Here is a 25,436-nt window from a genome sequence, read left to right as displayed (position 1 = left end):
TTCCAAAAAGAGAATCTTAAAGTTAATAAAAATTATTCATAACGTATTTGAAATTAAGAAAATCAGGGAGAAGTTTGATGGAGTATTGTATGATATACATCTTCAATTCAATTAGTTTCGAGCTTTTAATATGAATGTCCATGATTCGGCCCAACTATTCGGAGATCTGCCTGCTTATCTTCTGATGATTGGCTTCTCCCTGAATTTTTTTTTTCGCCTCACGTGTGCCTTCCACTCTGATCTTCTTCTCTGTAACTATCAGACTACATCTGTTATCTGGTCGTAAGCCTATCTAACTGCGTTTACTGTCTCTGGGGATTATTTTATTGATTTAAGGGCTTTCGTCTCTGTTCTTCGGAGAAGCTGCTTTGTCCTGCTTGTACCCGCTCTTGTTTTAATTGCAAAGGTTAATATGGGACGTACAGTGGATATGAATATTTTGCGCCATAGAACGTCGCACAACCTTCCAGAGATTCTGACGGCCTTGTTGACTTCTGTGTGAGCTTATTTCTTGATTTTATACTTCCTAGACTAGACAGTTGAAGTTCATAACTTACTAATTTTCGACGTACTTGGTATTTACTTATTGTTATAGACTTTGCCTTGGTGATAGATATGGACTCTTCTGTCATTTGGTTGAAGCATACGTCGTATATTGTCTTCGTATTCTGCTATAAGGACAGATTCATTTTGACTCTGTTTATCATGTGGTCCAGGAAACGGTTCGAATCCATTGGATTTAGACTGTCACCCTGTCTAATTCCTGTTGTTACTGGAACGTCATATTTGAGTGTGTAATCGTGATGAATTTCTGAGATTTCCTAGTCTAAAGCCTCTTTTAGGTTAACCAAGCATAGGCTTATTATATTCTATAATTTATCTCAGTACAACTGTGTCAGAAGCCTTATTGCTATTAACATATTACCATATTTTGCGATGGATAGAGCTAGAAGATTAATTATGGTGCTAAGTAAACATATACCTCGGTATTTGCTAACTTCTTTCTTTTCTTATGAATAGAGATGGTGGCTGGGTCTCCTTTTCTCAGTACTGTTCCCGAAGAAGTTCAATAATGCTGTCAATGTTTACTTATATCCCAAGACTTATAAATTGAATGTACCTTACAAATTTTTAATATATTTATAATAGAATGAGTTAGGTCATTAATTCCTTATTGAAAATAAACTGAGACCTTAACATTTTTATCCCATTATAAGTATAATTGATCGAGTACCTCATATACTCAGCTATCCTATCCATCTGCAAGAAGTAGTCTTCTCAGCCCAAATATAACGTTGTTATCCTTTTTATTAAGCGAACTGAAAGATGTTTTCATATAAATGTGAAATTATTTTCATAATTCTTTTTTTTTTTCAGAGTCCCCGCCTTTCGGACTCGGAAACTTCCGACAGTCATAGCGACGGCGAAGTACCGACATCTTTATTACCTACCTCTAGGGGGTTGCTCAACAATAATCACCATCACAGGTATCAACTCCACATTGGTATTATAAACCAACTTTTCATTTATTGAATCAATTTTAAGTTAAAAGTACTAAATAATTCGGTAGACTATAATATTTTATGGTCCTTCCAGCCGTATAACATATTACTCTCACTACAATATTATTTAGTAGTATCTGCTAAAATACAGAGTTAGAGTCATTGTCAGCAAATCACTAAAAAATCGGACTCAAAAAACGTTACAGTGTCTTTGAATATAGTCGATTCACTTAAAAAACGATTGAAAATAAATTGAAATAACTCAAAACTGCGGAAAATGAATACATTTCACTCAAAATTTTTTCAAATATGATTGATTTACTCAAAAAACGATTCAAAATAAATTGAAATGACTCAAAGTGTTTTGAAATATAGTCGATTCACTCAAAAAACGTTTCAATGTCTTTGAATATAGTCGATTCATTCAAAAAACAATTTAAAATAAATTGGTATAACTCCAAATTGGAGGAAATAAGTACATATCATTCAAAATGTTTTCAAATATAGTCGATTCACTCAAAAAACGATCCAAAATTAATTGAAATAACTCAAGGTGTTTTGAAATATAGTCGATTCACTCAAAAAACGTTTGAATATCTTTGAATACAGTCGATTCATTTAAAAAACGATTCAAGGTCTTTGAGTTCAGTCGATTCACTAAAAAAACGATTGAAGATATATTGAATTAACTCAAAATTGCGGAAAATAAATACATCTAGCTCCAAATGTTTTCAAATATGGTTGATTTACTCAAAAAACGATTCAAAATAAATTGAAATAACTCAAAGTGTTTTGAAATATAGTCGATTCACTCAAGAAACTATCCAAATTAAATTGATATTATTCAAAATGTTTTGAAATATAGTCAATTGACTCAAAAAACTATTCAATCTCTTCAAATATAATTTATTCACTCAAAAAACTATTCAATGTCTACAAATATAGTCGATTCACTTATAAAACGATTGAAAATAAATTCAAATAATTCAAAATGTTCTGAAATATAGTTGATTCACTCAAAAAACGATTGAAGAGATATTGAATTGACTCAAAATTGCGGAAAATAAATACATATAACTCAAAGTGTTTTCAAATATGGTTGATTTACTCAAAAAATGATTCAAAATAAATTGAAATAACTCAAAATGTTTTGAAATATAGTCGATTGACTCAAAAAACTATTCAACATCTTCAAAAATAATTTATTCACACAAAAAACTATTCAATGTCTTTAAATATAGTCGATTCACTCAAAAAACGATTGAAAATAAAATGAAAGAACTCAAAACTAGCAGGAAATAAATACATATAGCTCAAAATGTTTTCAAATATGGTGGATTCACCCAAAATATTGACCGAAAATAAATTTTATGTTTTTAAATATAATGTTTTAAGTATGTTTTAATGTTTTAAAATGTTTAAAATTCTAAAATATAGTCGGTTTACTCAAAAAACGTTATATTGTTCCCAAATAAATTCGCTTTACTCAAAAAATGATTCAATGTCTTCAAATATGGTCGATTAAGTCAAAAAACAATTCAATGTCCTTAAATATAGTCGATTCGCTCAAAAAGCGACTCAATGTTTTTGAATATAGTCGATTCACTCAAAAAACGTAATTGGTCCAAGACGTCTTACCGTCAAACCTTAACACGTGTTAAACTGTCGTTGGGTTTGGTTTTGAGTAGTATTTTCGAATTGCAGGATTTCATTTGTTCGATCTCCTACTCTTCTCCTAAAATATTTTCTGTTCTCGAATTTCCAATCTTTTTTTCTAACTCTTTGGTTATTTTGTCCATCTGATTTTTCATCGTTGTCATTTCATTCTCCATATCAGATTTCTTCTTCTCATTCAACGTTTTCATATTTTTCTCGATATCCAATTCAAGGAATGAAATTTCCATGTCATTGGCTATATCAGTTCTAAATGACAAGATATCCGCAGAAAGATCGTTCCTCAGATTAACCAATATATTGTTTTTCTTATAGATTCACCCAACTGATATAATTATTGTATGAATAAATGAGAAAATCATTACATTGATGGGGTATTGTAAATAAATAGTGATATAAACATGCCTAAGAGTCAAAAATTAATGCATTCAAAGACGAGTCCCCCAATTTGGTCTGATCAATTTCTAGTAAAATGGACGAAAAGGACGACATTTCCACTCGCGATTACTTTCAAGTCTTTTAGCCATGTTTATGTGATTATTTATTTACAATACCCCACAATTGACACCGATGTTACATTTTTGTTATTTATTTATAATGGCGAAGGTCTTTATAAACACTGTCTTTCACAAACTTAATTTATTCGAAAACTACACTTAACTAACTTATAATAATTAGATTAATACTAATACTTGACTAAATTATATAATTTATTTAAATTCTTCGGTTACTTTCTATTTCGTCCTGTTCACTATGCCCATTTCAAACTAAGTAAATTTCGATGAACACACCCGTTTATATATCCAAACAAAGTTCTCGAAAATTCTAGAAGATAAACAAACAAAACAAATAAATAAATAGACCTTTCTAGAAATTAATTCAAAAAAGAACAATGTAAACAAATCGCCTACTATGATGAAATCTTATATAGAAACAAATATCAAACGAATTCCGGATATATAAAACGTATATCAATGTGCCGCGCCTTCGCCGAATTGTAAAATTTCACTACGGACACGACCGACTCCAGGGCCGACTTTTTCATTACAATATTTTGAAATAATCGAACAGAATATTGGATCTTGTATTTAATATATACGACAGAAAGATGAAATAAAATTATTTGCGTAGTAATTACTGTTCACTCTACTATTCAAAATTTACAGTTTCCAAAGATTCTTGTTAGTCATAAGTAAATAAGTCAAAACGAAATATCTCGGAACGAATATGAAAATTGACGATAATTGATAGTAAGTATCGTCCAATTTGATGTTGTTTTTTTTTTCAGACCCAGCATTCAGCACTCACTGCCACCACAAACGGCAATGACAACGATCGAAAACATGTCTATGGCCGCGCTAGCAGTAGCGGCTTTATCTGGGGGCCCCAGTCCCGTAGGAACCCCTACCCCCAATTTACCCTTCTACAACCCCACTCTCCTTAATCCCAATTGGTACCTGGCGAACGTTGCGAGATCGTTCCATACTGCGGCGACGTTGAACGACGCCGAGAAAAGTAATGGAGGATCAAACAATGTGGGTGGAGAACAACCATTGGACCTAAGTAAAGGTTCCGTTAATAATAATAGCAGCGTTACAACACACGAGCAGAAAGTGGGGACTGCGAACCATGTTAGATTGCCTACCTTAGATTCCAGGCATATATTCAAGTGAGTATATTTCAAATCAAATATTATCAATACCAAAATTGGGGAAACCGCTCCCTGGAGAGTGCTGCAGCGATCTTGAAAAACGGTGATGGTCACAGGTGCATTCCCCAATTGAATAAACTCATAGTACATCATATCGTCTATAATAAACATCTACGTAACACAAATAATATATCAAAGTTGAAGTTACTTGTATTACTCGTGATAATCATATCGAACACCACTACCAATACACCAACAATCACAAATACACTGTATGACGCGCGTTTCGATAACCAAGTTATCGTCTTCAGAGACTGAAAGTTAACTAGAAACTTGGTTGGGGCTTTTCTAGATAGGTTTAGATACTCAATGTTGTTTTTCTAAAGATAAAAATGAAGCTTCGAGATTTAATTTAATTCAATCCAAGCCGTGTTTTGAAAAAATATATGAAGTAGACATACAGATTTCAGATGATAGAGTGAATTTGACAAGCATCAATAAAATTTCTGTTCACTCAAAAGACAATATATTGTCTTCAAATATAGTCAATTGACTCAAAAAACGATTGAAAATAAATTGAAATAACTCAAAATTGCGGAAAATAAATACATATAACTCAAAATGTTTTCAAATATGATCGATTCCCTCAAAAACCGATCCAAAATAATTTGAAATAACTCAAAATTGCGGAAAATAAATACATATAACTCAAAATGTTTTTAAATATGGTCGATTTACTCAAAAACCGATTCAAAATAAATTGAAGTAACTCAAAATGCTATGAAATATAGTCGGTACACTCAAAAAACGTTATATTATCTTCAAATATAGTCGCTTCACTCAAAAAACGATTCAATGAATTTGAATATAGTCAGTTGACTCAAATACGATTGAAAATAAATTGAAATAACTCAAAAAAGCGGAAAATAAAAACATATAACTCAAAATGTTCTTAAATATGATCGATTCACTCAAAAAACGATCTAAAATAAATTGAAATAACTCAAAATGTGTTGAAATATATTCAATTCACTCAAAGAACGTTATATTGTCTTCAAATATAGTCGCTGCACTCAAAAAACGATTGAAAATAAATTGAAATAACTCAAAATTGCGGAAAATAAATACATATAACTCAAAATGTTTTTAAATATGATCGATTCACTCAAAAAACGATCCAAAATAAATTGAAATTGCTCAAAATGTTTTGAAATAAAGTCGATTGGCTCAACAACTATTCAATGTCTTCAAATATAATTATGTCTTCAAATATAATTGATTCACTCAAAAAACTATTCAACTCGAATATAGTCATTTGACTACTCAAAAAACGATGGAAAATAAATTGAAATAACTCAATATGGCGGAAAATAAATGGAAACAAAATATGACAAATAATTTCATTGTCCTAATAATAATAAATCGAGTGCAATCGAGTGAAATAAAATTAATAAGTCATTCATTTTGTGATATCGCCAATGGCAAAGTACTTTCAAGTGAACTATTGTGTTAAAATTAGACGTTTTCTCGTTAAAAACAAAACATAGGCAGTTAAATGAACTCACATACTTTAATCCAACGAAAGGGGTCAATAACAAATAAATGCAGCGCCATTTAAAAGATGGTTTGTTAAATGAAAGTTTAAATATTTTTTCTTGGAACGACTTTGCTTTTATCGGTCACAAGCTTTTCTTATCGTATGTTTTATTTTGTAGAACGGTATTTGTAAGACTAATGGTATTTTATTTTATATTATAAACATGCATGTACTAAAGATACTTGTAGATTCTAAATTTTACTAGAGTGCCGAGTAAATCAAGATGATACATGAAATATCTAGGAAAATAATAAATACGAGGTGAAATCCATATAATAAGAGGGTTTTCAATATTCTCATACCAATTGGTATTACATTTTTGTTCTGAGGGGAGCACATTTTTACGAAACGGACATCTGTCACTTCCTCAACCTTTTTATTTTTACATTTGGAATAAACCTGAGTTTTGTCTTCTTCCATTTATTAGGCGTAGTTGCCTGTTTTATTTTCGAAATCTTTGCCTCAGATTCTGCTTCGGCCCAATGGGGATTTATCGCGTGCTATCTTGACCAGTCTGTTGATACACATACGACTTATTTGCTCATTCCATCCTTTCTTTCTTGATAGAATCCATCCGTTGACGTCATCTATTTTATACAATCTTCTGATGTAGTCAGTTCTTTCCCTGTCCAGTAGGTTTTCCGTAGCTTTTTCATCTCTGCTGTTTCCATCATTCTTTTGGTTTTCGCGGTTTTTAGCCGTGTCTTAGCGGTGTAGTTCATTATGGGTATTGTAGTGTCTTTTATATATTCTCTTCATAACGTTGCAGGGAACGCGTGCAAACTTCCCAGTGTGTGAATTTCTGCTCAATATTCGAACGTCTTCACACCCATCCATCTCGCTGAAATTTTACGTTAACGGAGCAGATCATAGATTATTTACTCAATATCACCTACGCTGACGCCCAATACTGCGTCGGACTTCTAAAGTGAGTTTTTCTACAGCGCTGACGTTCTCATCGGTAATATTTGCTCAGGGGTGCCATACATGTGGAATTTTGCCACCACTACTCGTCCTTGATGCGTAGTTCAACAGACACTAGTACATCCTTCTCGTTTATATCTATAAGTAAACTCAAAAGTGAGGTTAAGCGGTCCCGGCTACTTCCTACACTTTTTAACAGACCGGTCTAGCACTTTTACGCCACTGAATTATTCGAAAATTATTTTTTATACATGAATCACTCTGATATATTCAGCAACTGAAAATAAAGATACGTAAAAGAGCTGCGATTCGTAATCGATACAGAATTTTGTATGTGTGATGAATTTATTCGTTACTTTATAACTTTAAATGAAGGTTATAACAAAAATTACTTTTTATGACTACAAAACCAGCGAAGTTAAATAAACGCAATTGTTATATTCTCCACTGCGTAAAATAACCAATAAAACTTCCAATTCACGAAAACGGCGTCGTAACCTTTCAGATATTTCACGTTTATAGCTACGTTTATCTTGAGTCTTTTACTATATGAAATACTAATATGAAAACTAGATTTAGAGTTGTACATTTTCGTAAAATAACGACCGTATTAAAATGCTTTCGCGCTTACAGGACATTTTCATGCTCTGTCGAGACTCGTAAAATTAGAGATCTTTATTATTTTGTTCGGTTCCTATTCAAAATCAAATAATTTGATGTTTCAAATTTTGTGATAATATATAATTCTCACCTACATTATATTTTATTTAGACTAATACATTCAGCAGATCTCCACTGGTTATAGTTTTTCAGAAGAGTCTTTGCCTGTCTCAGCCCCTAAATACTTTTTTTACAACTGCTATGAAAAGGGACGTTTTTCTCATATCTAACTTAATATGGAGAATCAAAATCGATGAAAACTTAGTTGATACAACTGCCAGATAATAGAAGTTTTCTTAATTCTTAAGTTAGTTTTCATTCGTGGTTTGATAAAAATCGCAATTTCCATTAAATATTATTTTAGTAGGACATAATTATAACAATTTATAATAAATAATATAGATACTGACAGTAGTGAAAATTTGGTAATTATCTAGATTTCGTTAAAAATTTTAGTATGTTATAGAGAAAATTATGATTAAGAATTTGATGTATATATGTTGGGTGCGGAAATCATCCATTCACATAGTTTTTCAACTTTGAAGTTCCAGAAAAAAAGAAATAATTTATACATCATAGTTCAGCCCCGGTTTAGTTTTTGTATCTTCGAAAGATTGTTCCTCGTGGTGTTTAGAATAGCTCTAGTAACCCAAACCACTGCTCCATATATGATGATTGGTCTCACAATCCGTGCCGTGTACATCCACCCCAATTCCTCTCAGTGCTTTCGTGGCTTTAGTGATTACCTCTTCTTCATGTTTGTTCCACAAAAGTTTAGTATCTAGTGTGAGTCATAGATATTATCCCAGTGTTTTCCATTCAATGACCTACCTCTCTGGTTCGATAGGCTTTTCCTTTAGTGGTGGTTATTGGGTAGGTATTATCCGGGCTGACGTTTAATACCAACGATCGACACCACCTACTTGTGTAGTTGTGTCCTCTCTGAATTATATCTTAGTGTTGATTCTCTAAGTATCCTTGACAGAGGTCAGTCAACTCGCATAAGAGTTCGTCTACCACTAAACTCCACATAAATGGGGATGCAACTCCCCTTGTGAACATCTTCTGTTAGCAGTAATAGAAATGGTGTCTCCCCTACTTTCATTTCTGCTGTTCTTGTGGATAAAAGTTGTGTCCTATCTACTCCTCTCGCGTCTAGTGCTCTTTCGACAGCCTCTTGTTGAGTATTGTCGAAGACATTGTTCGTCGAAGCATTTTGAAATCCGATTGTCAATTGTGCCAATGCAATATCTGTTTGGTATGCATATTGACAAGGATGTAGTGGTTTCTACTTCACTAGAAAAAAAGCTTCTTAATTGAAATAAATTCTAGTTGATTAATATCAATATATGATTGAGCGAATAGAAAAACCAATTATTTGTAAGTGATATGTTAATGGTGATAGAAGCCCTATCACTGAATTTTTTCACTCCCTATATATTCAATATTTGCTGTGAGTATTTTTTTTTAAATCCCAAATAATTTCCATGCAGTTCCTATTATCATCGGGGTCAATCACCACACTGCATATGGTCTATTTGTTTTTTATATCTGCGTATGTATCACAATTGTTTACCGTCTATGTTTGCCGAGTGCCACACACTCATTCAACTCGCGAAAATAATTCGGTTTTTGTTTTTTCCATCACTGCAAGTGAAGTGGCCATGGATAAAAGTGCAGTGCCAGGGTTTGATCGCATCATCTTTCTTTGATACCACGTCGGTGAGTGGTTGTGTTAAACACCGTTTTATTTATTTTTTTAATTTGTTTGTGTCATAAAATAAATGCTAACATTGTGTAATTTGCTTTGCTAACTCATATACGGGGTTCGGTCGAAACTTCGAATAGTTTTCAATTATTATAAGAAACAAATTTTTCATTAGCTTCAATAAAATATACAGTGCAGCTTATCCAAGATAACAAACGGAAATTAATGAATTTTTAACTCTCATAAAGCTAAGAGGATGGTACTAATGTACCCCAAGCGAACATTTCCGTGATCTTTTTTGTAAAAAAAAAATTTTGGAGTAATACAGGTCTAGTAATATGTAGCTCACTCTATTACACACTTTTACCAAAGATTATATCTTTCTACCTTTAATTTTGGTGAAAACCCCTTCGTGCATGAGTATAGATTTGTTTCTATAGAGTCAGTTACTTTGGAGAATAATGAGTATGAAGAATTTTTATATCCATGAGAGGCAAGTGATGTTGATCATATAAGTGACGATGAAGAAGAAAATGGTATGAAATGGAAAAAATGATTGAAGACTAAGTTCAATCAAGTAGTTTTCCGCCAAGTAACCCTAAAGGTACCGTTCGAGAGTCAAATAAATAGGTTATAAAGAAACGCGTCAACAAGAAACAGAAAAACGGAAAACAAGAAAAGACAAAAATTATTACTGTCGAAGAAGAAGGCAAGAAACCAGAGACAACAGTTACTGTAGAAGAGCTGAAGGTTCCTGAAGAAGCAGTCCAGCCAGAGAAAATTCTGTTCGTTCCAAGATGCTTCTCATTCTTCTTTTCTATACTTCTTTTTGTCAATGTTTCTATTCTTTTTTCTTCGACTGTAGTTAAGATCTCAGCATGTAATGATTGAATACTTTTTTAATCATCCATTTCTAAATTGACTCAATTGAGAAACTGAGGCAGTAAGTTTACATAGAATTTTATACTCTACAACTTTTATTCCACGAGTTTTTTTTCAATAAGAGTATCTGTTTTCAAAATATGTGGTCTTGGAAAGCCGCAAAATGTGAGTTTGCACCGAAATACAAATTTTTTCGTTTTAAACATTCAATTTCGGCTATACCACTCAACCGAATTTGAAGTTTCGTATGTCAATTTACAAAAAGACAGAATTTAGTTCTCTGTATTTTTAAATAGAATTACATTTTCTGATTCACCGTTTCCCAACTACAAGCAAAAAACTTTAAATAGTGAAATAATTTGGTGGTTTTTTTGGCTACCAAATGTTAAGCTCGCCAATGAGGGATGATACAATCTCAAATTACACGGTTTTAGAGGTTTTGAAACGGTTTTCAGATTCCTGGAAATTATTTGTTCAAAATATATTAATTTGGCCTATAACTCTATATACATTTAAATTAAAGATACTTGAATTTGACGTGTCTTCTGTATTAACGTAAAAAAATGAAGCTTTAGGATTTTATGGTTAAAAATAAAAACTTGTATCGAATGAAAATCATTAAATTCCATACGAAGTTAGTTAGGAAACGATACGTTATTATCAGAGAGTATTACCACTAAAATTTTCGTAGAATCGAAAATAAAACATTGATAACAGTACAGAGTTGACTAACCTATCCCACTCGAAAACAAATTACGCTTCAATTTTTAGGCCTCGCAAAATGGTAACTCGATAAACAATCACGATGATGGTTTGGAAATCAAAACAAGCGAATATAGCCGAATAAGTGAATTAATTCTATGTTGTATTTGTAATTAATTTATTTTGATTGGATTTAGGTTATAAATTCACGTGGTGTGGTAAGAAATTGTTATTACGCAGTAATATTAGAAATTATCTAGTCTACTATGTTAAAATAATGTTCCAAAATACGTCTCGCGTTTAAAAAAAACTCAATGGTCTCGGTTGAAGCCTTTAAATATGTAAAAATATTTTATCCATAGAAGCTGTAGTCCCATCGATGTATTCCAGATAAAGGATATGGACAAAAAAAACTTTCTACGCATTTTACGATTATTTACCTATTTTATAGTTGTACCATACAGAGGTCCCAAGGATGAACCAATTTTCTATAGTCTATTTTTATTAATGAGAGAGTAATAAATGAAGAAGCATTCGTAATCCATAGGCGTATCACTATTGTATAGACAGTTTACTCTTTTCACCTAGATAACTTGCTTATAACTTCCAAACATGTTCCATTTTTCCACAAGGTATGAAAAACTAATTTTTTTTCATCAAGGACGAATGATAAATTAACTCTGGTTAATCGAATGTCATGAAAATTTACTTGAAGTCGTGAGAGCTGGTACTTACTTAAATGTCATATGGATTTGACAATGGTAGCCTGATTTTCGAAATCTCCATAAGAAAATACATGACAATACGTGTTTTTTTCGTTACTTAGTTCACCATTTCTTCAAAATTTTCGAAGGTTTAAAAATGACAAAAAAAATCTTCTGCCTCCGATTTCGCTCAAATTCCACACAGGAGCGTATTGTGATGTGATAAACTCAAAAAAATTATCAATTTCACTGAAAAAATTCTTTAAAGGTAGAAAAGTTATGAAAATCGGATTTTCGGGAAAACTATTGCTCAAACTGAAAAACTGATGTGATTTTCAAAATCTCCATTAGAAAATACATGATACCACGTGATTTTTCGTTACTTTCGATGTAGGCTATTTTTTCAAATTTCGAAGGTTATAAAATTTGTTATAAAAATTACAAAAAAATCTTCTGCCTCCGATTTTGTTCAAATTTCACACAGGGGCGTATATTGATATGAAAAGCTCAGAAAAGTTATCAATTTCACCAAAAAAAAACTAGAAAAATACGACTAAATGATTGATGTAATATATTTTCACCTAATTAACCTACCTGATAACTTCCAAACACCTGAAAAACATCGTGGCGTAGTGGTTATATAAATAGGTAAAAACTTTGATTTCTTAACAACCTAGAAAGAATAATTTTAATATAAAAATTAATCGGTATAATTATTCTTACAAATATAAATTAGAATCGGAATAATTAGATGAACTGTTGCAAGCACTATTTACAGTGAGTGGCACGATCTATCAGTAATATTGTCCAGCTTCTTTAATTAGATCAGATGCCTTTAAAGAAATTAGTTTTTCTTGAAACTTCTCCCTTCATCCGAATTCATACCAGTTCAATCGGGTTCAGTTCGCAAAGGTCATTCCACGATTTTCTGCAATTTCATCAATATCATACTTTTTAAATTTTTATTTATGGAGGAAACCCACAACCGTTATCAATTTTCTAAAAGCATTAGCATTCATATCCTCATGGTAGTCACAAGTAGATCCAAAAGTCATTAAACCACCTTCAACAAAACTGCTTTAACTGCCGTTTGCACTCTTTTCCTGTTAGTGGATTTAAACCAGCAGATCAATTATTTGAAAAAGCCTCTTTTCAACAGCATCAAAATTTAATAGATGTATGTCTTTCATCGATCCATCTCAATATAATATATATTTCTACTTTGGCTCCTTAATTTTTTATAGTCCTCAGGTAATTTCTTCTCAATACTACACTTTTTTTTCTATTAAACTAAACATTCTGAAATGCTATTTCTTTTAAAAGTTCCCATGACCTATTTTGACTCAATTCTGGGTTTATCTCATCATCTATAACCGATTAAGAACTTTGTCTATAGTCTTTTTAAAAAAGTACTTGCCTTCTAAGTATTTCTTTTAATTGATTTTCTATTAGAAATTTTGGTTTTGCTGAAGCTTTTGGTAAAATTTTTTCATTGGCAAATACGTATTTAATCTATGATATGAAAAGGTTATGTAATATTCAATATATAAGGTTACTGACTAGTCTGAACGTTTCTCTATTGCTCTGTATAGTTTTGGATTGGTAAGTAGGTTTTCTTAATCTCATGTTCAGAAAAATAGACAATGATTAAAGTCATTTTGTCTCGAGTAGATTGAGAATATTTTTCTTCAGCAGTGTAAGGGTTAAAATAATCGCCGAAAGTCCATCGAAAACGACATCTGGCAACGCCGTTAAATCACCAAAATACAGATTTATAAACAAATCATTCATAAATTAATTAAAGTGATAATAAACATTGAAAAAGTGAAAAGGAAGAAAAACTATAATCACAGCAACAGTAAGAATAGAAAATTATAAAACTTGGAAATTTTACTTTTCCGATACCGATTGAGATTATTTCAGAAGAAAACTTGGAATTAAAAAAAATTTAGAATACCAAAATATTAGAGATATTTTATATGAATCAAAACTGTTTCATTTTTAATAAATATTTGAGTAAAAACTGCCGAACAGATTTGGCCCAAAATTGGTATGGAAATAGCTTAAAGCCAGGAAAAGAATATAGAATACTTTTCATCTTGTTCCCGTTGGACGTGACATCAGACGTGATATAAAAAAACGAAATAAACAGAAAATCTAAAAATTGGGGGTCCACAAGCGGGGATCCTATTAATATAGGCAGATAATATTTCAATGAGTTCAGTGACGGTTACTTGTAAGAACTTCCATATTTCATATTCAGTAGATGAAAATTAGTCTTTTGATAAAGAAGAAAAACAAAACATGTTGAGTAGTGCTGTTTATATTATCACCAGGATATTGAAGGGGTTCGTTCCGAGTCTTAGTCTTCGTTCAAAGAAAATTTAGTACCAGCACTACATGTAAACAGTATCATTGTGTAAGATAACGCATGAAACATGGTTTAATAGCCACGATACAAAAATACATTTGTTGCTTCCAAATGATCTAATTTGTGGCAGATATCGTCAAAGAACAAGGATTTAAACCAACATTGAAGGTCTGGCTGGTGTCTGGTTCATCAGCGTAGAATGTAAGAGTGTAGGTTAGGTTGGAAGTAGGTAATCATGCTTCTAAACATGAACCAACCACTAGACGCGTTTGATAGTAATTCAGTTTATGTATGATGTGATTTACACGATTATACTTAAAGGAAAATTCGAAGTTGTTGAAGTTTGTATTCAGAGGATCTCGATGACCCCAAATGATTTGCCGTTTGAGTTAAACGACTTCAATTTCCATTCCTTTTGCATTTGCCATGACCATGACCAAAATCTCAAGGTCAGTCTCTGAAAGTTTGTAGTCTGAATCTAGAAAATCCGTATTTTTACCATAGTCAATTATATGTGGAATGTTGAAGGATCGAAATAACATCTGAGATATTTGTTCTGGAACCTGATAATAAACAAAAAATGTGTCTATCACAAGGTGCTTCACTAATAGTACAACTAATAGACTAAAATACCTGACCAATAAAAGACTCATCAAAATACTTGATTTTTTCTAGTTATATTTATTGTCCCAAAGAAAAATAGAACTTGATGAAACCAAAAATTTGTTAATTTACTGCCTCTAAGGCTGAACAAAGTTTACCGGCATTCACATTTCTTTACATTTATCCAACTTTTCCTCTGTTCTAATTTCCAGCTTGCAGTTGATAATGCATATAATTTACCTGTTTTTGTCAGTATTTTCGGAATCGTCAATATTTATCAATTTTCTAGAAATTTTTCACTTATTTCTCATCTTGTACTGCGCTACTACACAATACGTCCAACGTTTGGATAGAACCTTACCTAAACTCACATAAATAAATGAAAACGTGTCAAAAAAGTAATCGTATTTTATTATAGTTCAAAAATGAATGTTGGGTCTCTTGATATAAAAATTAAATCATTTTGAAGTAATGGTATGTTTTGAGTTCTGACGAAACTCGAAATTACGTAGATGAAATGCAAATCACAAGTTCTGTCGGTGCTTAAAATTGCCGGTTTTGAATTAGTGTCAATGAATTTTCCCATAGAGGCGAATTTGAAGTGGGACAAGGGCAGAATTGCATTTATATGTCTCTCTCATAGGTCGTCGTATATATTCATCTATTACGTTAGGTATTCTGCATTTAATTGAACTACAGAGGCGTAGGAGGTGAATGTATGAGACAAGTATTATTTTTTTTAATCGTATGTCATAAAACTTAATCAAATGTTAAAACCGTGATACAACTAAAAAATAAAATGAACTGGTTATATTTTAAGTCAGATAGATGATAACTGTCAAACGAACTGTCATAATGTGCTAACCTAACCTAACCTAACTTAAATTTTTGCATCAGTTATCAATACACTCCAGCAAATCATCATGAATACTCCCACGCTTGAACACATCCATCAAATTATCCAGACTCGCTTAACTTAAATGAATCTGTGAATTTATTTCTTACCCAAACTGATCGTACTGAAAATAATTATTGAGACCAATATTTGCACCTCATTTGAAAATTAAACCTATATAACATAGAAAAGTTGTGTTTAGTAGAAAAATTGTGCTTTGCTCAGAAATGAGGTACTTGTAGTAAAAATGTACTGCAAGTTTTCAGTACTTTTTTACGTTGAGTACTTCTCCTTGTTTCATCAAGAAGTACTTGATGAAACTTGATGAAATTTACTTCCAGTACTTTGACTAAGTAATCAGTAAAATAATACAATTTATTCAAGAGTATCTAATATATAAAATTCTTGCGATGTTTGTAATTGAACTGCGTGACCGATTCTCATGAAATTTTGTGTGCATATCCGGTAGGTCTGAGTATCGAACATCTATTTTTTAATTCCCCTAAATGTCAAGTTTAGTCCACTCCTATTTTTTTTATTTTTTAGATAAAATTTTACAAATTTTCAATCCTCTACGATCGACTCCTATTTTTTATTAGTTAATTATGAATTTTTTATTTTTTTTTTGGCAACATTTTTGTATTTACTTTGTCACTGTCAAAATTCTCAATCCTTCACCCTGCTACGATCAACCCCTATTTTTCCAACGCGATTTTTACTTCTATTTTATCCACAGATTCGCAATAGGATTGCAAGATGGCAATTCAATTCAATTTCCTTTGACTGTTATACATATCATTTCGATTTTTCTTCGCAACCCTCATGTTAATTTTACTCTTATCGTGAACTTATCATTACGTTCCAGTGCAATAATGATATATTAATAACTGAGTCGTCTCATGTAAATAAACACGTGTTGTGAGCTCCTGCTAACAACGGCCATTACCGTACCGGTACATATTGTACTTAAAATTTTTTGAAAATAGTTTTAAATCAAAACAGAAACGTGTACGTGTTTAATGAATATACGTGTTTTATTTATTGTGAAGGGTAAGTCAAATACTGAGCAAACGAATACAATATTAAGTCAGTGTTTTTTACAAATAGTATTTTAACTTGATTTATTTATAGGTTACATGTACAGTCAAGTAATACCAGCAAGACCTGCAAGATATAAGAGCACGAAGATCAGGCAAACAAAACAATGCAGATGTGCGTGTGAGCACGGTGCAGTTGCGTCAATCACAATCTCAAGAGGCACAACAGAGACAATTAGAACGCGCAGATTCGTAGTAAATAGACGTAAAGGAATTGACCGACAATGCCAAGAAGTTCTTCCAACATTTACATCAGATTTATTTCTAAGACTAGAATTCCAGTAAGATGTAGAATATTAGGCTCATTTCAAAGTGGTTATTGGGCAACTATATCTTTACAAAAAGAGCAATGAATAGTAAATGACTTTTCCAGGTCCGCATTGGAATATTTAATTTTCAGAATCAGTGAATGATTTGAAAGTATACATAAACAACAACATTATACAAATAATTAATACTTCAGAATTCGTGAATAGAACTGGTTACTGTTTCGAATAATACTGAGAAGATTATGAACGTAAATACGATATTATATATAAGTCGAAATACAGTTAGTAGTTAGTTGTGAGTAGTGCAAATGTAGAGATCAAATTATTCTTAAAAAATAGTTTTTTAAACAAAAGCGTATGTGACAACCGTGGATTCCAGATCAACCATCGACAAGTTGATTTGCAGATTCGTTAAACGTCCTACTAGAGCCTAGCAGCGAAAGAAGCCAAACAGATGTCCAGGAAAGATGCTGCTATTCAGAAAACTTTTTTGTTGATCGGAGTACCTAGCTACATAGAATAGTTTTAAGCTAAGCACATAACGAAGGAAAAAGCTAGAAATATTTATAAATTATAAACTTACCATAGATCTTTAGTGGTACACACTTGTACCACACTGTACTATGGCATTCAGAGAAAAACATGGCTATTATTATATTTTTTGTTTTGAAGTCGGATCAGTGGCAGAAAATTCCTTTTTAGCTTTTCTCTAATATCCCAAGTTTCTTCCATGTGCGTACCTCCATTCATTTATTTTAATTAATATACGTAATTGAAGTGACGAAAGTACTTAAAGGAATAGTTATGGCTCTTCCAATATCAATTGCAGATTATAAAAACCCTTGCGGACAATTTTGTTTGATCTACCATAGTCGTAGATACCTCATTTTGTAAATGTATTAATTTTATAAATACTTTTTAAAATATGTAGATGCATTTAATTGTAGTCCTACTTGGAACTTGAAAATATTTTGTTTTGGCTTAAGCCGGGTATCAGACGTGAACTGAGCCCTTTTTGTACCTCATTCGTTTTTTTTTTCTGGAAAACGAAATTTCATAGCAAAAACCATAATCGAAAATAACTTTTACAAAAAAAAACATTTCAATTCCAAAGCATCTTTATATATATATATATATATATATATATATATATATATATATATATATATATATATATATATATATTAATGATAGTCAGAATCGTCTGAATTAAATTCATTATTTGATTGAATTATGAAGGGTTGTAAAGAGGGTGGTACCACATACTCTACATCTTCTTCTTTGATAACATGTTCAACACAATTTTTCCAAAGCTCTTGGTAGTTTGTTGTTAGAACTTTCTTTACAAGTTCTATAACCTCTTTACTCAGTTCTGGAGACTAATTATACGTATCGTGCGTATTTATTAAATATTGATTGTGCCTCACATAACTTATGCAATTGATATTAGTATACTTTGTTCTGGGTACTTGAATTTTCAATTTCAAGTAAAATAACTTATTAATCTAAGTACTTGTTACTTATTTCTTAGGGAAAAATAGTTTATAAGTCAATTTGTACTGGTTACTGGGAATACTTACAACAAATCTAATTTAGCTTTGCTCAGTTGTTTGATAAACAAAATTAACGAATATGGATGACATTGATTCGATCGAGATGTAAGATTTATTGTAATTAAAACATGTACACGTCTCAATAATTTCCTGTTTTTGCTGAAATACTAGCAGCAATTAAAATCTTGGACGTCAACATAGTTTATGTTCTTTGTAATACCCAAAAAAATTGCCCCAAAATTGCACGCTCCTTCAAAACAACCACGCATGAATTTATCTCATAAATTCAATTTTTTCTGTTATGTATTAACAATTTAAAGTTCTATCGGGCTTAAGAAAACTTTTGTTTTCGTGAAGATGTTTATCTACAACAAATTTGTCTTTTGTAAACAAACATTTTATCCAAATAATATTCAACTTCTAATCGGTCGTTGCATTATTACGAAAGTTATCAAAAAAATAATGAATTTTGAAAACATAGACTCGTAACAACACCTCTTAATATATCTATAATTTTAGTTCTGATTTCAGAGCGAAACCTAGAATGTCCGCCGTTGCAGGCCGACGAACTTACACAGAGGACGAACTTCAAGCGGCCCTCAGAGACATACAATCGGGAAAATTGGGTACTAGACGAGCAGCCGTAATTTATGGGATTCCCAGGTAAACACGCTACTTTATTCATCTTCTCCCCATTTCTTTTTTTCTTTTCAAGTATCTAACTAGAGTACTAAAATCCTTTATACCTATCTCTGTCTTTCAACACTTTGTTTCTTCATTCTTCATTCGCTATATCAACTTCTTTCTTTGTCTGCCTTTCGTTGTTTATCAGTATTTGCTGCTTCTATTATTTTTCTTGTTAATCTACCTGGTCTTATTCTTATGATATATACAGTGTGCCTCAATATATTTGTTGTTTGTTGGAAACATACTGTTTAGAATATCACTACAACAACACACACTGTTTGACGCGCGCTTCGATAACCAAGTAATCGTCTTCAGAAAAGGAAGATAAACTAAAACCTTCCTGTTTTATATTAAATTTTCCCACCAATAAACCTTCCGCGAAAATTGATTCCAGCAGGAAAACTTCCTTGGCGGAAATCTTCACACTTATTCATTAACAAGTAAACTATAGTGTGGGCTGTAATGAATATGCCCTTTATCCCTATTTTAGCTGTTTTTACATTTAGCAGTTTCAGTGTTTTCAAATGCATCCAAAAATTTATTACTGGATACATTTTTCAATTTATATTCAATTTATGAAAATGACTGGCAAAATTTATTTGTTGTATGTCCCTCATTGATCCATGTTTCTTTCTAGTCTATCATTTGTTCAAACCAGTCTTTATAAACATCAGCAAATATGTCTTCAAGGTAATCACCGGAACGAGTAGATTCGTAAGTCAATAAACTACGTTTAACAAAACCATTTGAACTGCCCGTGTGTACTATCATCAGTCTGCACCCATTTCCTGTTGGTGGATCCAAATCAGTAGATAAATTATTTGAAAAATCCTCTTTTAAACTCAATCTTGCCAAAATTTATTTGTTGTATGTCCCTTATTGGTTCATGTTTTTTTTCTATTGGTATAGACTTCTGGAAGATCTATCATTTCTTCAAACTAGTCTTTATAAAATCGCCAAACATGTCCTCATCGTAATCACCTGAACGAGTAGATTCGCAAGTCAATAAACTACGTTCAACGAAACCATTTCAACTGCCAATGTGTACTATCATCAGTCTGCACCCATTTCCTGTTGGTGTATCTAAATCAGTAGATAAATTATTTGAAAAAGCCTCTTTTATACTCCATTTGGCCAAAATTTATTTGTTGTATGTCCCTTATTGATCCATGTTTCTTTCTATCCCCATAGACTTCTGAAATTTGTTCAAACTAGTCTTTTAAAACATCAGCAAACATGTCTTCAAGGTAATCATCTGAACGAGTAGATTCGTAAGTCAATAAACTACGTTTAACAAAACCATTTGAACTGCCGATGTGTACTATCATCAGTCTGCACCCATTTCCTGTTGGTGGATCCAAATCAGTAGATAAATTATTGTGTGTATTATTATCTGTACTATTATCTGTCTGCCTCCCCTTCCTATTAGTGGATTCAATCCAGTAGATGAATTATTTGGAAAAATCTGCTTTCGATTTGTATCTGTTCCATCTTGCCAAAATTTCTTCTGTGCATATTCCTTATTGTTCCATGTTTCACCTAAATAGAATATATTTCTTTTATGGTGACAAGAGCTTTGTCTCCAAACTTGTTTCTATGGTTCTGTATGTAATATGTAATACTATTCAGAATTGTATTGTTGGTATCAGAACATGAATATTTTTTATTTACAGATCGACGTTACGCAACAAAGTGTATAAGTTAGCTCTGGAAAAAGAGAGGGAATCGCATCTAAATAGTACAACGCCGATAGAAGAAGAAGCTATGGAAGATGAAAAAGATTTATCCGGAACGGAGGAAGAAAAAGAAGTAGAAAAGGCTTTAGAAGCTCCTCTACTATCTATGGAAGATCTGTTTAGATTTAGTGCTGGTAGAGAGGTAAAAATAAGCGAAATATCTCTTGTAAATACAGTTATATCCATAGAATTTTAAATTATTATAATTTTTAATGATTTCAGATTCCCGACACATTGAAAACACTTCTTCAAAAGGGTGGTTTAGATCAAACCGAAATGCCCTACCTTCAAAACTTTCTCCTCGCCTCCCAATCGATGCTCCCCCATAAAACCCCTGACGGCTCAATTGTCTCAAATATGATACCCGAGTTAATGAAACGAATGATCACCGAAGATCAGTTGTTGAAGATGCAAAATAACGGAGCCAGCGAAAAGCTTATTTCGAGGCCGAGCCCGAGTAACTCGGTGATAACGAAATGTGAGAGAACTAAATCGGAATCCGATATGGAAACTGAAGATTCTCCATCAAATGTGATACTTAAAATTCCGTCCTACAAACCGACGACATCAAATAAAAATGGAAGCGATCCCGTTAGAAATCAAGTCGAACCTACAGGTGAGTAAAACAATAAATTGCTAAGTAATTTAAAGTATCTCATGATATGATTTTCTCTTTCCTCTGATTAATAAATTGAAATCTCCATGTATTAAAGTGAGTTATATATATATATATATATATATATATATATATATATATATATATATATATATATATATATATATATATATTGTTTTCAGCTGGAAGCATAATCTCTCCCCCCGTAACCAGCGAGTCCGGATCTCCACCAATACTACCTTCAAAAGGTCACATAATAAAAGACGTTAAAGATGTTATAGCTCAAAGTATTAGTCAAAAATTCCAACAGTCTATGGAACCGAGAAGGCCAATGCTAGATATTGAATTCAAACGTGGAGGATTTACACCCCCATTAGGAGCTGGAATTTCCGTTATAAAAACTCAACATGATATCAACAGACAATTTCAACACCAACAACAGCAACCACCAAAACCTCAAACAAATAACGCTCCAACTGGTGGAAAAGGTAAATATTCCCATTTTTAAGCTCTTATTGTCATAATTCCTATATTATTTACAGGTACAAGACCCAAAAGAGGAAAATACCGAAATTACGATCGAGACAGTTTAGTGGAAGCTGTACGCGCCGTTCAAAGAGGTGAAATGTCAGTCCATCGTGCAGGCAGTTACTACGGAGTACCTCATTCCACCCTCGAATACAAAGTAAAAGAAAGGCATTTGATGCGACCTCGCAAGCGCGATCCAAAACCAAATCCAGTTGACGAAAAAATTGCGAGTCTCAAACAAAACGACATACGAAATTCCCAAGATAAACTCAAGCCTCTAATGAAACCACCGCAGAAGTTTTCGCCAACCTCGCCTAATGGAATGAAGTTGCCATTATTTGAAGCTGGTATGGCACCTTTAGCGGGATATAACGCTCCTCCTTTCCCTTTTTGGGCACCCCCGGGATTTCCTCCTATTTTAGATTATACGAGGGCTCCAACATCACCATTTCCCGGTCCGAATACGGAGTTTTTCGCATCTCAAATGATGCAAAAACTTCAAGAAGACTCTTCAAGGTCAACACCTCAAGCCTCATCTGCTCCACCACTATCTAAAAACGCAAGGCAACGAGCGGAAGCTTTATTAGATGGTGGTTCAGCGAACGGTTCATTTCTCGATGGTATTATAAGATCGAGTTTGGAATCTGGTGTTCCCGGAAACGAAGATAAATCTTTGAATGAAGATAAAAACGTCGCTCCGGAAAATATGTCGAATAAAGCGCTATTGGATCAATTGTGTAGAAATAGTAGACTAACACCATTATCCAAACCAACTACTTTAGACGGAACTCATAGTTCGGAAGACGAATCGTGTCGAAAAAGTATGAGCCCCTTAAATTTCGTCACAGGTACGTCGATTTTGAGATTCTCCGAAAATCACTTTGTGTGTATTTACATTTCCATTTTATATTTCATAGGCGAAACTTCCCGAGATGAAAACATTGACGATGACTCATCATCTCGATTTGACAAAGACATTTCGGAGGTTCATACGATTGAACTTTCGAACGACTCAAATACGTCTAGCGAAAGAAAAATAATTGACGAAGACCGAAAGCAACAACCTAGAATTTTCTTAAAACAGGACCTAGTGAAACCTGAAAATTTGAAACCAGAAATGTTGGTGCGCTTTCGAGAGGTCCTGCCGGAACTAGACCATAATGGTAAGTTTCTAAATTATTGAAATTATTTCTAGAAGTTATAACGTCGTCATCTGCTTGTGAAAATCAATTATAGACTTTTTCGTCCATCGAGCAAATGCGGTTTCTGAACAAAAACGCTTCTAAAGCTTATAGAATTTTCTGAAGTATGAAGTAACAGTATTTTGAGGAAAAACAGATACGGACTCTTTATATAGAATAGATCCAAGGTTATTAAGATACTAACGGGTGGGCAACAAAGAACGGCCGTCGACCATATCTCAGAAAAGAGTTCTACAGCTTCAGTGGCCTCTAGATTTTCAGAATTTTAGGTGCACCAATAGTGCGGATTTGAAAATATGAAATAAAAATGCAAAGTTTCTTATAAGTTACCCAATTAGGTGGCATTCAATACACTAGAATCGCATTCTCCAACGAATTCTGCGTATTAAGATTAAGATTAAGTCTATAGATGAAAAGTGGTTATAAAAAAATGCTTGTAAGTCCGGTTCTGTTTAGCCGATTTTTATAAACTAGAGGGCGTTGATTCATATATTTTAGATATATCGATTTCTCTTGACAAACTTAAATAGAAGCTAGGAAGTTTGAGTACGTTTTTTGATAAATTACCTGTTATTTTCACGAATTTTGTGGACAGATAATGCTACGTTTCATGTTTCATAGTAATGGTCATGTAAATCGCTATAACATGTGTTACTGGTGCGAAACGAATCCTCGATAGATGTGGGAAATCCAACATTAGGATCGTCGGTCTACCAAATGATTGGTACATTTTTTTTATGAAACAGTTAATGGAGTAAGATATTTACACATTTTAAGATCCGAATTGTCACTTCATGCCATTCTATCAACGTAATGGTTCCCCGGCACATTATTTCATATATGTTTGGCATTTTTTAGATCGAGCATACCTGTTAGGTGAATAGGATGTGGAAGTATATTTATTTGACCACTCAAATAAAAGATCTTGTTTGCACCAGTAGACCCACGAAAAGAGGATATTATTAAAAAAAATACGACAGACAATGTTAATAACTGAAATTTTTAACACTTAGGGTAACGATAACTTGAATTAAACCCCATAAGAGAGAGTTTGCTCCACCTTTACTCCTCACAGATGAGGTCAAGCGCTTTGCTATCGTGATAAAATATATATCGTCCTAGATAATCCCTTAAAATATTAAATGGATACGCTTTTGTTAAGAAAAAAACCATTTTCGCATCAATTTTTCCATCTTTCCTCAATATACATACCCGAGGGTAGTTTTGAGACGTGACAACACTGATGGGAAGATGTCAAATCAAAGCTGGACAGTTTTGACGGTGAACGTGCAATTTGAGTTGTTTTGATTTAATGATTTTCTAAGACTTTCGACGTGGATTAAATCAAAATCAGTGTGTCTATTAACTCGCTCCAACTTTTGGTGGTGAAGCCCATCTCGTGGTGGCACTTTTCTACAGGATTAATTTCGTGAAGATCGTCCAAAATAAGCTGTTGTGCCAGAAAACATCGATGCAGTGCGTAAACTGATATCTTTATTTCAGATACTGCATGAAAATTTGGCTGTCAAAAAGCATGATTTAACAATCTCCTTTTGCTGAAAAAATTAAATCGCGATGCTTCAAAAGACGTCTATAAGATCGTAACAGGCAAAGAATCATGGATCTATATATATAAACCCGAAAATAAACAACAATCGACTGTTTTAGCAAGGTAGAACGGTCAATTCTGAATGGTACACAAGCATCTGTTTGTCAACCAATCGCAGAAACCGAATCAAAAATTGATGACTCATCCGCCATTTGGCACGCAATTATTTCTTATTATTCCCGTAGATTAAAAATAAATTACGGGGGAGTTAACACGTTGCGCCCCAGTGCGGACTATAGGGCCGCAACTAAACTTTTCCCATAGCC

General features: G+C 32.7%; 1 protein-coding gene across 4 annotated transcripts in view; it reads left to right on the top strand.

The window, feature by feature from the left end:
- LOC130894414 (mushroom body large-type Kenyon cell-specific protein 1) overlaps window positions 1-25,436 on the top strand; it is a 217,959-nt gene that overhangs the window by 160,040 nt on the left and 32,483 nt on the right. The window contains exons 4-11 of one of the 4 annotated variants that reach the window (XM_057801254.1): window positions 1,378-1,487; window positions 4,465-4,845; window positions 19,324-19,455; window positions 21,153-21,357; window positions 21,438-21,831; window positions 22,014-22,319; window positions 22,374-23,207; window positions 23,277-23,522. In XM_057801254.1, the coding sequence (XP_057657237.1) occupies window positions 1,378-1,487; window positions 4,465-4,845; window positions 19,324-19,455; window positions 21,153-21,357; window positions 21,438-21,831; window positions 22,014-22,319; window positions 22,374-23,207; window positions 23,277-23,522 (2,608 nt within the window). Of the gene's footprint in view, window positions 1-1,377; window positions 1,488-4,464; window positions 4,846-19,311; window positions 19,456-21,152; window positions 21,382-21,437; window positions 21,832-22,013; window positions 22,320-22,373; window positions 23,208-23,276; window positions 23,523-25,436 lie in introns of all 4 variants that reach the window. The other 3 variants (XM_057801250.1, XM_057801253.1, XM_057801251.1) reach the window with 3 other exon arrangements.

The sequence above is a fragment of the Diorhabda carinulata genome, chromosome 5 (genome assembly GCF_026250575.1).
Source record: "Diorhabda carinulata isolate Delta chromosome 5, icDioCari1.1, whole genome shotgun sequence".
NCBI classification, from domain to species: Eukaryota; Metazoa; Arthropoda; class Insecta; order Coleoptera; family Chrysomelidae; genus Diorhabda; species Diorhabda carinulata.
Note: the sequence above shows the minus strand (reverse complement) of the source record. Positions and strands in the feature narration are given on the sequence as shown.